This window comes from Bubalus kerabau, chromosome X, assembly GCF_029407905.1.
Source record: "Bubalus kerabau isolate K-KA32 ecotype Philippines breed swamp buffalo chromosome X, PCC_UOA_SB_1v2, whole genome shotgun sequence".
NCBI lineage: Eukaryota > Metazoa > Chordata > Mammalia > Artiodactyla > Bovidae > Bubalus > Bubalus kerabau.
The window spans coordinates 132,786,282-132,805,351 of record NC_073647.1 but is presented as its reverse complement, the minus strand read 5'-3'; the positions used below and the strand labels follow the sequence as shown (position 1 = coordinate 132,805,351).

The 19,070-nt window shown below is 38.5% G+C and overlaps 1 protein-coding gene across 1 annotated transcript in view; it reads left to right on the top strand.

Moving 5' to 3' along the window:
* IL1RAPL1 (interleukin 1 receptor accessory protein like 1) overlaps nt 1-19,070 on the top strand; it is a 699,337-nt gene that overhangs the window by 628,285 nt on the left and 51,982 nt on the right. Inside the window, exons 6-7 of the mRNA XM_055563026.1 lie at nt 15,586-15,718; nt 17,702-17,847. Of these exons, the coding sequence (XP_055419001.1) occupies nt 15,586-15,718; nt 17,702-17,847 (279 nt within the window). The remainder of the gene's footprint in view (nt 1-15,585; nt 15,719-17,701; nt 17,848-19,070) is intronic.

Here is a 19,070-nt window from a genome sequence, read left to right as displayed (position 1 = left end):
TGGTTAAGACTCTGCACTTCCACTATGAGGGTTGTGGGTTTGATCCTGATCAGGAAACTAAGATCCCACATGCTGTGTGGCCCCTCAAAAAAACCCAAACCAAAAGAAACAACAACAGCAAAAATAGAACAGATGCTATTGACTGTATTACTGTTGTTGTTTAGTCACTCAGTCATGTCCAACTCTTTTGCGACCCCATGGACTGTACCCTGCCAGGCTCCTCTATCCATGTAATTCTCCAGGCAAGAATACTGGAGTGGGTTACCATGCCTTCCTCCAGGGGATCTTTCCGTCCCAGGGATCAAACCTGCATCTCCTGCACTGGCAGGCGGATCCTTTATCAGTGAGCCACCAGGGAAGCCGATTGACTATATTACCCTTAAGTAAACCAAAACCTAAGTAAACTCCTTATAGATTTCCTCCAGTTAAAGCTACATTCTTTCTTAAAAAGAGACTCATTTCTAATGCCATACTTTCTTCCTCAAAAAGAGCATTTGTAGTTTTCTGTTTCTGTATTTTGTATATAGGTATTGTGGGAAATTATTAAAGGATTCAGATCAGATCAGATCAGTCGCTCAGTCGTGTCCGACTCTTCACGACCCCATGAATCGCAGCACGCCAGGCTTCCCTGTCCATCACCAACTCCCGGAGTTCACTCAGACTCACGTCCATCGAGTCAGTGATGCCATCCAGCCATCTCATCCTCTATCGTCCCCTTCTCTTCTTGCTCCCAATCCCTCCCAGCCTCAGAGTCTTTTCCAATGAGTCAACTCTTCTCATGAGGTGGCCAAAGTACTGGAGTTTCAGCTTTAGCATCATTCCTTCCAAAGAAATCCCAGGGCTGATCCCCTTCAGAATGGACTGGTTGGATCTCCTTGCAGTCCAAGGGACTCTCAAGAGTCTTCTCCAGCACCACAGTTCAAAAGCATCAATTCTTCGGCGCTCAGCCTTCTTCACAGTCCAACTCTCACATCTATACATGACCACAGGAAAAACCATAGCCTTGACTAGACGAACCTTTGTTGGCAAAGTAATGTCTCTGCTTTTGAATATGCTGTCTAGGTTGGTCATAACTTTCCTTCCAAGGAGTAAGTGTCTTTTAATTTCATGGCTGCAGTCACCATCTGCAGTGATTTTGGAGCCCAGAAAAATAAAGTCTGTTACTGTTTCCACTGTTTCCCCATCTATTTCCCATGAAGTGATGGGACCAGATGCCATGATCTTCGTTTTCTGAATGTTGAACTTTAAGCCAACTTTTTCACTCTCCACTTTCACTTTCATCAAGAGGCTTTTTAGTTCCTCTTCACTTTCTGCCATAAGGGTGGTGTTATCTGCATATCTGAGGTTATTGATATATTTCCCAGCAATCTTGATTCTAGCTTGTATTTCAGGAGGTAAATGTGGTTCTTGTCTATATCACTAAGTAGATTAAATTATTTGGTATAGTGGCATGAATATTATCCTGCTACACTACAGCCTGAGACAGAAGATTTTTTTGAAAATCCTTTCTAGAGGTATCGGATAACAAGGTACCCCAAAATACAATGTCTTTAGCAAACTAGATGTGTATTTCTCTCACCAAATAGACCAATATAGAGAAGTTCAAACTGGTGGATGATTCTGTTTCATGATGTCATTCAGGGACCCAGGTCCATTACATCTTAGTGCTCTACCATTTTTGTCTTCATCTATATGACAGAAACCAGTTCACTGGCACATCTGCTTTCCAGCCTACAGGAAAAAAGGGAGAAAGTCCAGGGCTGAGGCTTCATCATAAAAGAGATGAATGCGAAATTGTATACATCACTTCTTCACATTATCTCATTGGCCTGATCTCTGTCGTTTGGCCACATCTACCTGCAAAGGAAAGTAGGAAATATCGTCTGTAGCTTGGTAGCTGTGTGTCCAACTAAAATTTGGGGGGTTATATTACTCAAAGGAAGAAGGATAATAGACACTGAGAGACATTTATTGATCTCTGCCTCAATAGATATCAGTCAGGGTTTGGAGAAGACAGACTAAGCACAAAAAAGTTGGCAGTATTCTTCACTCAAGAACATGGCAAACTCAGTGTAACGCTTACACTTGCATAAGCTGTTGGGGACAATGCTCTTCACCACCACCACTAATATGCCTTCCTTTCCTCCTCGTTTCATTTTCCTTTTCTTCTCATTCCTCCTCTTCCTATTCCTATTTTTCCTCTACCTCTGTTATTTTCTTTCTTGCTTCAGTTGCTTTTTGAAACTAAGGTCTACCGAATTTGCTGGCCACAGACAAATGCTTTCTCTATGTATGTTAATGACTGATTTAAATATCCCTGGAGGCTGAAAATGGAATAATTTGTTTTAAAAATGTGAATCTCCGGAAGGATGAGAAAGCACCACAAGAGTTAAAAATAAATCGATGAGAGATTTATTACCACAGCTATGTAATTAATGGAGCAAAAATAAAGGAGATGTCTTCTCAAGATGCAATCACAGAGAGTTGAGATTAGTTAAGGCCTTAACAACAAAAAACCTAAAAATGCCTGCATTACCAAAAAAAGTCTATTTTGTGGATGACTCAAAACAATTTTAGAAATGAATAAAATTATAAGTGGTTCTGATGTCTTTGGCAGAAAGCAAACCACAAGTCTCTTTTCCCATCTACTTTTTTCAACTAATGAGCAAAAATGGCCCTACTTCCCTGTTGCATTTAAAAATGGCTAGGCTGGTGAATTTTACATGTATGTTGACTCAAAAAAATCCCCCCAAATTGTTCTTCCCATACATCATCACCAAGAGTTTCTGAATAACCTTTTGGAGCAAATCCATTCTTTGGCAATTAAATGTTTTCCACTGAGCACTTATCAGTTTCCTACTTCCGTTATATAATACCCATTTTCAGGACTTCCTGGAGGTCCACTGGTTAAGACTCTGCACTTCCACTGCAGGGGGCATAGGTTCCATCCCTGGTCAGAGAACTAAGATCTCACATGCTATACAATCAAAATAATAATCATAATTCCCATTTTCTCAACACTCAGGTATAACATCATACCTCCCAAGGATGAAGGACTCAGGTGGCACCAGATATTTGCTGATTCCTGATGTGTCCCTCCTCTTCAGCTTGGTGTCCATTAATTGTTCTAGATGCTTCTAGGAAGGGAGGAATTGCCTTCTACCCTTTTAGTTTCTTCTGGTTGGTCTAAGAATTAAATTGACATGAGACAGTTCAGCAGGAGAAAATCAAACAAAAGTATAATGACATGTATACTCGGGAGAGACCCAAGAAAACTGAGTAACTCACCAAAATGGACAAAACCATCGCCTTAAATACCATCTTCAGCTAAAGACAAAAGAGGATATCGGAGGTAGTGGTTTGGGACTTAAAAGAGGAAGACGACAATTCATATGGAAATAGAAAAAGAAAGGTTTCATAAACAAATGTTTGCTGCTCCAGGCAGAGACCATGGAATGCAGAGTGGAAGCATCTCTGCTTTAGGAAAGCAGAGAAAGCATCTCACCACCACACCTGGCCCATTGCAGATATCTCTGGTGATAGCTCTATTCCAGGAACAAGCCCTCTATCTAAATTCTTTTACACGGTAAGGGGGGAAGTCAGGGTTTCTTGCTGAGTCTTTCAGGCCTTGATTTCAGCTTGAGATAATCCACAGGCCAAAGAGACACTTGGGGATGACAAATGTGGCTCCCCTATCATGTAAGAAACTTTTAGATCATTCATCTAGAAAGCAGCCCTCATGAGCTAGCATGAGTCCTTGCAAGAATCTTTGAGCTATCTAAAAACAGTACAGTAATAATGTTACCATTTTGTTCACCCTTTCCTCTCAAATGCCTGAGATTTCCTCTCCATTCTGGAGAGGCTCTGCCACTGCCTGCCTTTCTCTAGTTGATGTGGAAAAAATTCCAATAATTCATTCAAATTCCACTATGCAACCCCCAGGCTCCTGAAGGGCATGCTGCTTCTGCTACTGCTGGTAAGTCGCTTCAGTCGTGTCCAACTCTGTGCGACCCCATAGACGGCAGCCCACCAGGCTCCCCCTGTCCCTGGGATTCTCCAGGCAAGAACACTGGAGTGGGTTGCCATTTCCTTCTCCATAGTTTGGCCTAATTCGATGCTTGAACTGTAAGTCATCACTTACAGAAAAGTTTAAGTCACAGTGCAATGATAGCAGTAGTAATAGTAATAATTGCTAACAACTTGTGAGCACTCACTCACCAGGGGTACTGTGTATGTTCGGTTCAGTCTCTCAGTCGTGTCCAAATTTTTGCAACCCCATGGACTGCAGCATGCCAGGCCTCCCTATCCACCCCCAACTCCTGGCATTTACTCAAATTCATGTCCACTGAGTAGGTGATGCCATCCAACCATCTCATCCTCTGTCGTCCCCTTCTCCTCCTGCCCTCAATCTTTTCTAGCATCAGGGTCTTTTCAAATGAGTCAGTTCTTCTCATCAGGTGGCGAAAATATTGGAGTTTCAGCTTCAGCATCAGTCCTTCCAATGAATATCAGGGTAGATTTCCTTTAGGATGGACTGGTTGGATCTCCTTGCAGTCCAAGGGACTCTCAAGAGTCTCCTCCAGCACCATAGTTCAAAAGCATCAATTCTTCAGCGCTCAGCTTTCTTTATAGTCCATCTCTCACATGACTACTGGAAAAACCATAGTTTTCACTAGACAGACCTTTCTTGACAAAGTAATGTCTCTGCTTTTTAATATGCTGTCTAGGTTGGTGATAGCTTTTTTTCCAAGGAGCAAGCGTCTTTTAATTACATGGCTGCAGTCACCATCTGCAGTGATGCTGGAGCCAAAAAAAATAAAATCTCTCATTGTTTCTATTGTTTCGCCGTCTATTTGCCATGAAGTGATGGGACCAGATGCTATGATCTTCGTTTTCTGAATGTTGGGTTTTAAGCCAACTTTTTCACTCTCCTCTTTCACTTTCATCACGAGGCTCTTTAGTTCTTCTTTGCTTTCTGCCATAAGGGTAGTGTCATCTGCATATATGAGATTATTGATATTTCTCCCAGCAATCTTGATTCCAGCTTGCACTTCATCCTGCCCAGCATTTCTCATGATGTGTGTGTGTTAGTCACTCAGTCATGTCTGACTCTTTGCGACCCAGTGGACTGTACCCACCAGGCTCCTTTGTCCATGGGATTCTCCAGGCAAGAATACTGGAGTGGGTTGCCATTTCCTTCTCCATGTGTATTCTGCATATAAGTTAAATAAACAGGGTGATGATATACAGCCTTGATGTACTCCTTTCCCTATTTGGAACCAGTCTGTTGTTCTATGTCCAGTTCTAACTGTTGCTTCCTGACCTGCATATAGATTTCTCAGGAGGCAGGTCAGGTAGTCTGGTATTCCCATCTCTTGAAGAATTTTCCATTTTGTTGTGATCCACACAGTCAAAGGCTTTGGCATAGTCAATAAAGCAGAAGTAGATGTTTTTCTGGAACTCTCTTGCTTTTTTGATAATCCAACAGATGTTGGCAATTTGATCTCTGGTTCCTCTGCCTTTTCTAAATGCAGCTTGAACATCTGGAAGTTCATGGTTCTTGTACTGTTGAAGCCTGGCTTGGAGAATTTTGAACATTACTGTGTATGTACATGAACTCATTTACCTCCAGGTTATTTGTGGTTGCTTAAATCCCCTTGAAATTTACTGACCAGCTAAATAACTTGTTTTGTTCTTCAACTAGACAGAAATATGTTGTAAGATAGTATAAAATGCATTTTCGTAAGGAAATCTGACACTACAGCAGAATTATGGTTAGCAAATTTAAAAGTGCATGTCTTGTTTTTCTGTAATTTTTTTCCCTTGAAATTTGAGCAGACGTTGTTACATCCTGCAGGCATAACATCCTCAACTCTGAGCTTAATATAACCTATCTCTTTCATTTCTTTCTTCTCTTTTGGGATTCTTAGCTAAATCTCTGATTTTCAAATAACTCTCTGTGGTTAGATCCTGGCAACTGTTACGTGCCATAGGTCCTAATACTTATTTGGGTAAAATGTGTTGAGCAATTTCCAAGGGAACTTTGTGTGTGTGTTTGTGAGAGAGAGAGACAGAGACAGAGATTCTTCATTTCAGAATAAAGCTTTCTAGAAGAAGAGCCATTCTATATAACCAATGACACAAGATAAATATGTTTTGTAAACCACTTTGCTTTTATCTTAAATGGAAGATGGAAATGGAAATGCTTTTACTTAAAATTAAAGTAATTTTAATATCCATGATTAATGGTGCAAATGAAATTAAACCCCCCACTACTATTCACCATCTTATTTAAGAACAAAATGCTCACTGTTTCTTAATTCCAACTAGTAAGATCTCTGGATGCTGATGCTTTTAATTAGGGAAGAAATTTCCTTTTAATTGAAAAAAAAAAGTTTGTTTGTTTGTTTTTTTCAATAAGTTAGAGAGTGTCCTCTAGTGGAGAGAGAATCTCTGCTGTCAGCAGTTTTAGAAATGGCCAAATTATATCTAATTAGAAGAAGGTCGCACTAAATAACAAGTGTCCCTAGTGCTGATTGGGGTCTGTGGGTTCAAGAGAAAACGTATTATTTTTCCTCTAAGGCCCCCTCACATTGTAGCCTACTTGAAAGCCTGCCCTATGACAAGCATTGTTCTCATTTTAGATAGCAAATGATTTTTTATGATCAATTTTAGAGTGCTTCCTTCGGAACCTGGTAAGATTGAGCTGAAGCATTTAGTGCAATTTACTGAAGCTTTTACAGATATCAACTTGAGACAGCAAGAATACCATTATCTTCAGGGCTCCAACCCTGGATGACTGATATATTTGATGTGTGTGACTCCCGAGGTGATAGCTTAAATTTTTATGTTATTATTTGAAGAAAAACAAAAAAAATCAAGGAGGAAATTAAATTAATGTGACTCTTTTCTATAATCTATGAAATTCTAATGCTAATTTCCTGTATTTCAGATTAAGTAGGGTAAATAGTATTAACGTTATCACTTGGGTATCTCAGATCAGACTGGAGGTTGTTTTTTTTTTTTTTTTTTAACTTAGAAGAGGATAAGGGAGAGCTTTGGTGCTTGACTCTCTAAATCTCACGCTAGGCTTGCCTTATCAGAAATTGCATGTTATAGCAAATTAGAGAGCAAAAGATAGAAAAGATGGATAGTTTCTCTTGATAACAAGTTAAATAGTTTGGACTTAGAGTAAAGATAAAATTACATTGCTTATACTTCTATTTGAAAAAAGAAAGAGGAATAAGGAGAGTGTTTTTAAATCTTTCAGTAGTTATACAGATGTCAGAGACATACTGTGAACATATGAATATCATGTGTGTGGCTTGTATGAATGGTAATAATCAGCAGTGAGTTGAATATTGTATTCTTATTAACATCATTTTCAGAAAAAATGTACAATTGTGACTTTCATATAGATATTGAAATGAATACATGTTAAACGGTAAAAAAATTTTTTTGCTCATATGATAGGAAGGGAACAGACAGATGTTATGATCAATTCAAAGTAAAGTCAAAATAGTTTATAAAACAGAAGAAAGGAATGCTGAGATAAATTCCAAGTAGAGACAAAATTGATTTTTCCCTGAGTTGAGGTGGAGAGCAAGGCTAGGGGAGCAGATAGGAAATTAAGTCAAATGGCTACCAAGTATGAGACAATTTTTACATTGATATGTTTTATTTTCATTTTTATTCCGTTCATGGACTTTTATTTCTTTTTTTGGCCTCGTAACATGCAGAATCTTAGTTCCCTGCCCATTCCATGACCAGAGTTCAAACCCAAGCCCCCTGCAGTGGAAATGTAGAGTCTTAACCACAGGACTACCAGGGAAGTCCCCAGACATGAGAGCATTTCTATATCAGTTACCTACAAAGAGTTCAGAGAAGGCAATGGCACCCCACTCCAATACTCTTGCCTGGAAAATCCCATGGACAGAGGAGCCTGGTGGGCTGCAGTCCATGGGGTCGCTGAGAGTTAGACATGACTGAGCGACTTCACTTTCACTTTTCACTTTCATGCACTGGAGAAGGAAATGGCAACCCACTCCAGTGTTCTTGCCTGGAGAATCCCAGGGACGGGGGAGCCTGGTGGGCTGCCGTCTATGGGGTCGCACAGAGTCAGACACGACTGAAGCGACTTAGCGGCACAAAGAGTTACAAAGAGTTGAAGAATAGCTCAAAGACAGGGAAAGGGCTAAAAATCTGGTAACTCAGAATGGTGTGAAGTAGAAAAATGAGTAGTTTTCCATTGGAACACAAATATTTTTCCTACATCCCTTTGGAAAGCTGGCATATTTCTGTAGCTTGGGTTGGCTCATCAGTGACCCAGTTGTACAAGCTACTTCTTGTCTATGCCAGTTACCTCTCTACCTACTACTGTCATTATGAACCCTTTTTCCTAGGCACCCTGTCCTTGCCTCCTGCTTAAGGACCCTGACGGAATGTTTTTCAATCTTGTTGCTTTTCTCAGCCCCAACTCCGATTTAAAGAGTCCAAGGTAAAAAGAAATTGTTCCAGACAGTTAACTGTAACCACTTGCATGAAAAGCACCTGGGAGTGCTTGTTAAAAATTAAAATTCCTGGAAACTTCCACACTTGCTGAGTCAAAATCTGGTTTGGGGGGAGTAGGAATAAGTTTTTTTTTTTTTGACAATGAGTTCAACACTCACTGGATTAAGTAAAGAAATATATAATATCTGAAGCCATATTCATCTAAACTAAATGATATTGTAGAAGATATGAGTGTATAAAATAACCTCTGACCTGAAAGTTAGTGGAAGTTTGCTAAAAGGAACAAGGTTAATGGTAGCATTAGGAGTTGCAATAGTAATAACCTTTCCTCTGTTCTCTGTCATGTCAGACTTTTGGCAACCCTGTGGACTGTAGCATGCCAGGCTCCTCTATCCATGGAATTTTCCAGGCAAGAACACTGGAGTAGGTTGCCATTTCCTTCAGGGAATCTTCCCAATCCAGGGAATGAACCTGCATCTCCTGTGTGTCTCCTGCATTGGCAGGCGGATTCTTTACCACTGAGCCACCAGGGAAGCAAACCTGTTCCAAGAAGAAAAGAGGAGAAAAGACAGAGTTGACTGATTCCTAGAAAAGCCAAGTCAGTCTTTTGTAAGAGGTGCTATTTTAAATAGAACTTAATGGAGGAAAAGGAATTTGCTACGTGGAAGTGAGGAGAGTTTGAATCAAAGAATATAATATTAAAAAGTGTGAAAATGTGGAGGGAGGCTCAAGAGGGAGGAGATATATGTATATGTACAGCTGATTCACATTGTTGTACAGCAGAAACTAACACAACATTGTAAAGCTATTATACTCCAATAATTTTTTAATAGTAATAAATATATTGTTTAAAAAGAACTCTAAACCATTAATCACAATTTTATAAAAAGCACGAGAATGTGAAATAGATCATGGATGAACTACTCATAAAATTCAGATGCTAAAATCCTATTATGTAACTGCATATACTGCTTCATCAGCCCAAGGTACAAACACAGTCATATTATTTTTATTTTCCTAATTCCTCTTTCATAATTGCCTAATTAGCTTTCTAAACAAAATTTGCTAATTATATTTTCCTAATTTTCCTAGTTATACTTATGAATTCCTATCTACCCTTATTGAGTAGAAGTGCATCATCTCTCCCTGGGCCCCACCCTGCCCCATGATATTCTATTCACTCCTGTTTTTCTTTAACCCGAGGGGAAGGAATTATAGTCATTTATTTCTGCTTTCAAACACAGGCAGTACACACTTGGGGTCTGAGGTCACAGCTCCTAACAGATGCTCATGTGATTAGCCACCATTTCCCAAATGAAAAGTATTGGGTTGGCCCAAAAGTTCATTTGGGTTTCCCTTAAGCTATTAAAAAAAAAAAAAAAAACAAATGAAATTTTTGCCCAACCAAGTACTAGACGGATTCAGCTTTCCTCACCAACACTTTAGCGGTTGGTGAGTCTCAGGTGAGCCTGATGTCACCTGGCCTTCTCTCAAGATTGACTCCACTGGGCTTCTAGTGTCCTTTCTTGAGAAACAGAGCTTTGCATAAGAATGGGAGTAGTAACTTCTGTTTAGACACACAAATAGGTATCATTAAGAGAAACAATTTAAAAAATCCCTTCAAGAAAATTGGAGACACCAAGGGAGCATTTCATATAAAGATGAGCGCAATAAAGAACAGAAACAGTATGAAACTAACAGCAGTCCATGGGGTCACAAAGAGTCAGACATGACTGAGCAACGGAACTGTACCAAACTGAACAGAAACAGAAGATATTAAGAAGTGGCAAAGATACACAGAAGAATTGTACAAAAATGGTCTTAATAACCCGGCTAACCATGATGATGTGATCACTCACCTAGAGCCATACATTCTGTAGTGTGAAGTCGAGTGGGCCTTAGGAAGCATTACAATGAGCAAAGCTAATGGAGGTGATGGAATTCCAGCTGAGCTATTTCAAATCCTAAAAGATGATGCTGTGAAAGTGCTGCACTCAATATGCCAGCACATTTGTAAAACTCAGCAGTGGCCACAGGACTGGAAAATGTCAGTTTTCATTCCAATCTCAAAGAAGGGCAATGCCAAAGAATGTTCAAACTACTGCACAATTGCACTCATTTCACATGCTTGCAAGGTAATGCTCAAAATCCTTCAAGGTAGGCTTCAAGAGTAAGTGAACTGAGAACTTCCAGATGTTCAAGCTGGATTTAGAAAAGGCAGAGGAACCAGAGATCAAATTGCCAACATCTTGTTGGATCATCAAAAAAGCAAGAGAATTCCAGAAAAACATCTACTTCTGCTTTGCTGACTACACTAAAGCCTTTGACTGTGTGGATCACAACAAACTGTGGAAAATTCTGAAAGAGATGGGTATACCAGACCACCTTACCTGCCTCCTGAGAAACCTGTATGCAAATCAAGAAGCAACAGTTAGAACTGGACATGGAACAACAGACTGGTTCAAAATTGGGAAAGGAGTACATCAAGGGTGTATATTGTCACCTGGCTTATTTAACTTACATGCAGAGTACATCATGAAAGATGCCAGGCTGGATGAAGCTCAAGCTGGAATCAAGATTGCCAGGAGAAATTTCAGTAACCTCAGATATACAGATGACACCACCCTTATGGCAGAAAGCGAAGAGGAACTAAAGAGCCTCTTGATGAAAGTGAAAGAGGAGACTGAAAAGCTGACTTAAACTCAACATGCAAAAAACTAAGATCACGACATCTGGTCCCATCACTTCATGGCAAATAGATGGGGAAAAAATGGAAACAGTGACAGACAATTTTTTTTTTAGTTCCAAAATCACTGTGGACAGTGACTGCAGCCATGTAATTAAAAGATGCTTGCTCCTTGGAAGAAAAGCTATGACAAACCTAGACAGCATTTTAAAAAGCAGAGACATCACTTTGCTGACAAAGGTCCGTATATTTAAAGCTATGGTTTTTCCAGTAGTCATGTATGCATGTGAGAGTTGAATCAGAAAGAAGGCTGAGCGCCGAAGAATTGTTCCTTTCAAACTGTAGTGGCGGAGAAGACTCTTGAGAGCCCCTTGGACAGCAAGGAGATCCAACCAATCAATCCTAAAGGAAATCAACCCTGAATATTCATTAGAAGGACTGATGCTGAAGCTAAAGCTTTAATACTTTGCTCACCTGATGTGAAGAGCTGACTCTTTGGAAAAGACCCTGATGCTGAGAAAGATTGAGGGCAGGATGAGAAGTGGGTGACAGATGATGGTTGGATGACATCATCAACCCAATGGACATGAGTTTGAGCAAACTTGGGGAGATAGTGAAGGACAGGGAGACCTGGCATGCTGCAGTCCATGGAGTCGCAAGGAGTCTGACATGACTGAGCAACTGAACAACAACAACTTCACAGAACAGACCTCTACTCAAGTTGACTTTCTCTCCTGATTGTTTTGAGAAGCAGCTGGCAACCGTTTAATCTGTCTGTCTCTCTCTCCTACACACACACAGTGATGCAGGTAAATTATAAAAATAAAAAATGTATTTTCTACCTTATCAGGCTTCCTTGTAATCTGTGCTTTGAGAGGCTTCCTACTATCACATTGATAAAAAGCACAGTGATCTGTCATCAGTGCTATAACCTGTACTTTGTCCTTTTAAGAAACTATGCAGAGGGACTTCCCTGGTGGTCCAGTGGTTAAGACTCTGAGCTTTCAATGCAGGGGGCTGGGGTTCGATTCCTGGTTGGGGAACGAAGATCCCACATGCCAAGTGGTGTGGCCAAAAAACATGTAAGAAAGGAAGGAAGAAATGATGTGGAAATAATCCTCTCTTTGCAGTGATGGTCCCTTATATGGTCCTGAAGTATCATAAAATTCTCAATCTTTCTCAGTTCTCTTGGAACTCTCTCCAATCCCAGTTTGGCAAATACAAAAAGAGTGATTTCTTTAGACTGCAAGTGTGCCCATGTCAATCTCCTACCTGAAACCTTTCCCCAACTTAGAATTGCCCTTAAATGGAATTCCCACATCTTCAACATGGCCTTCATGGGAGATCAGGGCTGCCACTGCTCTGGCCTCATGATTTTCCCCCAAATCCTCACCACAACTCTACCCACTACATGTAGTTTAGCTTCAACGACTCTGGAGTTACTGACTTCCTCCAAAGTTCCCTGACATTCTGTCACTCAGGTTCTTTCCTCTCTACCTGGAGTGCATTTCTATTTTTCCCTCCACTTTCTTTTATTCTTTGCATGAATTGCACTCTCTAACCCACAGTAAGCCCAACCCAGGTCTGAGTAGAGGTCCTCCGGGTGCCCCCATAGCACTTGGGATACCCCCAGTACTGGAGCTCAAGGCATGATAAGTAGTCAAAGAAGAGGTGAGCAAAGATGATTGAAAAAGCCAATCATTTCTTACATGGGTGCAGGAGCCATTTACTAGGTGTGGCGGCACAAAGCCAATAGTTGAGAAAAAGGAGGAATTAGATAATAGCAAATCAGTTGATCTGGAAAGGTAGGAGGGTGACAAGAGAGAAAAATTCAGTTCCCAACGAGGGATTCAATTGACTTCTCTGCTAAAGAATGTCAGGCTGAGTTGCTAGTGACATGATCATTATTTATGATCCCCCAAATTTAGTAAAACTGTAATGGAAAATGAGATAATTTCTAGAGATTTCTATTTATGAGTTTCAGTCATTAACTCCTACCTAAAAGCTAAATCTTGTTCCCTTAAAACACAGATTGTGTAAATTATTGACATGTAAATTTTTGAACTCCGTAATATATGCTGATTCTCTTGGCATATGATATTAATCATCACACTATATAATATTTTGAGATTTACTGTTGAATTTATGACTACCTTGACACTGTAACAGGTAGTTGAGTTACATAAAAGCCAGTGCTCTTAGAAAAATGTAAAAGCAAAGAATACTGGATTTAAAAATTGTTCTGAACCATTGGGTTGACATTTCCCATAGAAATCTGTAGTTTCCAATCAGTAAGATTGACATTCAATTATCCATTGTGTAAGGTAAATTATTCTCTCAGGGAGGGGGTTGCATATTAAAATATTAACAAAATATTTATGTATCAAAATTAATAATAAAGGAGATTATTTAAAGCTCCATTTGCCTCATAAAATTTGCAGACATTTTCTGAACTTATCTGGTCACTAATAATGATTATTGCATATAGAATCAAAGTCTCTAAAGAATCACTTACTTGGAGGACATTCAGATGTAAAGAAAGATAAGATAAAAGGTAAGGCTGTATCATGCTATCTTAAAAATATTAGAGGAGCAAGAATTCAGTTATGAACTAGTCTTAAGCATGGAGAAGGCAATGGCACCCCACTCCAGTACTCTTGCCTGGAAAATCCCATGGATGGAGGAGCCTGGTAGGCTGTAGTCCATGGGGTCGCTAAGAGTTGGACACGACTGAGCGACTTCACTTTCACTTTTCACTTCCATGCATTGGAGAAGGAAATGGCAACCCACTCCAGTGTTCTTGCCTGGAGAATCCCAGGGACGGGGGAGCCTGGTGGGCTCCGTCTATGGGGTCACACTGAGTCGGACACGACTGAAGCGACTTAGCAGCAGCAGCAGCAGTCTTATGCAATGGACATAAGATAATATGAATTTTATCCAATAAAAATTTTCTTGTAGAACTTGGAGAATAAAGTTTACATACAGGTTGACCCGTACCAGGACTTACAAAGAGTGCATCTGTAAGTGAATTATGGTTTTCTCTAGGTTTATATGGTAGAATCACTGATACGCCCAGTTTCAGGCAATGTTCACTATTAACTCATAGCTTAGCTTTTAGACTTTAGGAACCTCCTTCTCTTCACCTTAAAGTCACAGATTTGTCAAAGTCCTCTAGAATATTCTCAGGAATTTAAGAAATGAATAAATTTGCCTTACTTAAGGTATCCATAAGAGTTCCTCTGCTCCAGTCCATTCTGGAGTAGGTCCCTATAGGTCTCTTTGCCATCCCACATTTTCTAGCTCTACTTGGAGGCAGCAAGATCTTAAAACTATAATAGTACTGGAATATTTCAGTTCTCTAATGCTGCCTGAGGCTTGAGGAAATCAGGTGTTTGCAAAATCACGTTACTTGTCCAGAAATATGCCTTAGCTTCTGTTGACATTAAATTCACTCCCACTTTTCAGTCAGGGACTTCCACTTACCTTATTAAGTAATCAATCTGTATTCATCATTACAGTGGCCTCTCTTGAGTAGTACACTGGAAGAAACTCATCTCCACAGTAGTATTATTGATTTTATGTTTTATAAACAGCCCAAATATTTATTCTCAGGTGTTGTCCATTTGTATTTTAATAATGTGTTTTTTTATCTGAATGTGTGCTGGTTTCCTTAATTAAAATACTATTCCTCACATAGTACAAATATTTTAGTAACATTTGTAAGGAATCCTGTATTTTGCAGTTCCATTTCTTTCCCATTGAAACATTTGGTTATCTTTCTTTCCCACATTCAGAACTGAGAAACATCTTCTAACTGCTTTATAAAATCTCATATTATCAACATTATGTACTTGTCTGATATTGCAGTAGTAAAAAACCTACCTGCCGATGCAGACCCAGGTTCGATCCCTGGGTCGGGAAGATCCCCTGGAGAAGGGCATGGCAACCCACTCCAGTATTCTTGCCTGGAGAATCCTATGGACAGAGGTGCCTGGTGGGCTACAGTCAGTAGGGTGGCAAAGAGTCGGACATGACTGAAGCAAGTGAGCATGTGCTTTGAGAAGTGCACATCACCTCTGAAGTACCCTTCCCAATAATTCATAACTTCAATCTATTCATATGGAAACATCAGGCAAACTTAAATGAAAGTAAAGTTCTGTAGAATAACTAACCAGTGTTCTTCATAATCTGATAAGTAATTCACATTCCATTAAGCAAGCTGCCAAAAGCACACATTCTGTTAACTTGACAGAAAATATGTGAAAAATATTGATTTAGAGAGATGTTTCATTAAATCAATGAAGTGATTTAAGTTTTACGTGCCAGTTTGCCTAAAATAAGAGTGTATCAACAGTTTTACAACACGTTTCTATCGCTTCTCTCCACAGGTGATTCAGCTAATCTCACCTGCAGAGCTTTCTTTGGGTACAGTGGAGATGTCAGTCCTTTAATTTACTGGATGAAAGGAGAGAAGTTTATTGAAGATCTGGATGAAAATCGAGTTTGGGAAAGTGACATTAGGTAAAGTAATTTGTCTCTTTTAACTTGTACAGTCAAGATTCACATTTGCTGTGTTAGTGAATAGAAAGTGAGCTAAAAAAGAAGGGGGTTGAGGGTGTTTTACTATCATACTAAAAATGTTACAACATTTAATGGCAAGGAGGAAAAATATCCTTGAGGGAGTGACTATGAAATTGTAAAACCTGAGTGCCATTTGCAAAGAATTTAAGAGAAATAAAAAGGAATTTTCCACTAAGGAATAAACTGAATGTGAGATTACCAAAATAGCATCAAATATGGAAAATGTGATATTGTACTTTTGGTTGATAAGAGCTCTTTTTTTTTAATTGTTGAGAGGAAATGTTGGGTGGCCAAAAAGTTTGTTTGGCTTTTTCTATACCATTTTCTGGAAAAACACAAAGGAACTTTTTGGCCAACCCACTGTTAACAGGTTTTTAGGATTCAACATCATGTTTTTAGGTTTCAAACATAGTCTCTGTCACTTCCTTTTATATGTTGCTACATATTTGAGGCATCATGTAGACTATAAAACACTTGATAGGAATGGTAATACAAAAATGCTTTTATTACCTTTTTAAGGCTGACTTTAAGGTCTAAATATTAATATAGTGGAATAATAGCAAATAATCATAAAAATACACTTATTTTGAAGGCATAATGCTTATGCCTCTTCTTTTTTGAAAAATAATTAACATATTTGTTTGCTTACTTTTAAATATGGAGGTATTCAGTTATGACTAAAAGTACACTTATATACAGGTACTCATTTTTATTCATAATGTAAATAAGCAAATATATTAATTAATAAATTATAAGTGAATCGAAATGCAGATCATTTGTAAACATTCTCCAATCTAAAGATCACCTCTTTGGGGTATATTTGAGCATTTTAACCAAATTCTTCTTCTTAAATGTGAAGACTTTTAAAACTTTAGGAAAGGTATAAGAGAAAAAGGTTTTCAATAGAAAATAAAAACCTATAAAACTGTCACAGAGGGTTATTTCTACTGGAATTTTCTTCCTGGCAACAAATACCCAGGAATATAACATTGCAGTCAGGTTCTGAAATGCCCAGATGAGCAATTCTTCAATACATACTAAAATGTTCCTCTGCCATTTTTCATGTTTAAAACTTCACTATTATCTTATACTCATACACTCTGAAATGCTAAGGCTATAGGACAATAAACCTCCTAACTTTCCCCCTCTCTACTTTTGTGAGTGCTCAGGGAATGTTCTAGAAAGGTATTTTTTTCTTTAATTCTTCATGAGGAAGTATTGTGCAAGCATGAGTTACCAAAGGGGTGGGAGAGTAAAGGTGGAAACTTGGTGAGCATGGCAAGGGAGCCCTACTTTGAAGTTTTCCATTTGTTCTAAAAAGATTGTTAAAATCCTTGACAGTGAGGTTAGTGAGCATCTACTGTGAATTTTAAATGTCAGAATTAAATGCTTCATCAGAACATTTAGTCTATAGTTTTGTAATTTCATATTTCTTTAAAAATAGGAATTGATTTGTACCTTTTAAAACAATGCCAGGCTAGAGGTTTCAACTGAAATGTCAAAATAGCTCAGAAATTCTCTATCCTTCCTTTCTTTAAAATTAACCTGATAGATAATTAGTCCTCCAGCCTAAGACATTAGAATTTCTTATCCCACCCTTACATCATATTTCTTCTTAAAGGGAAAGCAATTTGTAAACTTTTCTTCAAGGTCTCTCTCACCTCTTTATTATGACAGTGTGATTGTCCTGCTAAGAGAGATAATTAACTGCACTTCATTAGCATCCACAAAGACAAGCTTCCTTATTAGAAGTGAAAAAGAAAAGGGCATGCTATAATTTAATTAAGATAGCATCAATCCATGACCAAATTTGAAGCACAGATGCTGTAGGTTTTTTCATATCAGATTCACCTAAAATTTTTTCTTTCATGTGTGTGTATGTTTGTGTGGGGGTTTTTTGTTTCATTTTGCTTTATATTTTAGAATCCTCAAGGAGCATCTTGGGGAACAGGAAGTTTCCATCTCATTAATTGTGGACTCTGTAGAAGAAGGTGACTTGGGAAATTACTCCTGTTATGTTGAAAATGGAAATGGACGACGGCATGCCAGTATTCTCCTTCACAAACGGGGTGAGTGTAACCTTCTAAGTTTGAGTAGTTGACTTAACCTTTAATGAAAGTGAAATAATTGGAAGGTGAAAAAAAATTGTGTTTTTTTACATAAATTTATTCCAAATAAAACAATTAACGTTAGCAGTAAAGCCATCAAAGCAGATAACACAGTGGATGGGTGACTAGCCCAGGCACTGGAGTCAAATTTAGATATTCAGATTCCTTTTTCTTCCCCTCCCTCAAGCTGTGCCATTAGGTATGCAGGTTCTTAGTTCCCCAACCAGGGATCAAACCTGTGCCCCCTACAATCAAAGTGGGGAGTCTTAACCACTTGATCACCAGGGAAGTCCCCCTTTCTCTGTTTTAGTACCAGCTATATAATCTTGGGAATGATGTCTAACTTCCTTAAGCTTCAGTTCCCTGATAATATGGAATGGGAAAAATAATAATATCAACTCTTAGTGGATTTTACAGACGAAAGAAAACACTAAGTGTGAAGAGCTTGGGACAGAGCCTATGCACAGGAAGTATTTAGTTAAATGCTATTAATAATATTAGAAGTAAGCAAACCAATTAAAAATAACCAAGAGAGTTTTAAGTCAAAGATTATGCTCTTAATTGAAAGGTTGTTCCTTGAGTGTACAAATTACATCCAATGGATTCCCCATTTTACTTCATTTTTATTTTTTTCTGCCTTAGATAACTTTTACATGTGTAATATCCTCCCATGATTAATAATAATTCACTAGTGAATTATTTTTCAATTATTATTCATCATTAGCAATTTAAGTAAGGTATGTTTTGGTTGAGTATAACATCGGCTACAATAAATCTGATTCCACAGCAACCCCAATACCTTACACACAGGGTTAAAATATATATATATATATATATATATATATATTGAATTGTTTGAAATTATAGACGATTGTAAAATTTGAGCCATGCCTTTTTGTTGGTGAAATTTTTTCATGTACGTTACAAGAGAAAAAAATGTTTTTCTACATTATGCTAAGTGAAAACATTCTCTTACTCAGCAAATTTACAGTGATTTTAATTTCAAAGCACATGTTTCATCCTAAACTCTTTGAGGTTGAAGAGAAAGAAAATGCCAAAGACTTTATTGGAAAATAGATTCCCTTTGAATAATGTTACTGAAAGCTATTAAAATAGACACCTCTGTTGTCAAGGTGACTGTAATATTCAAATAGTTTACTTTGGGGGAGATGTTAATGGAGGGA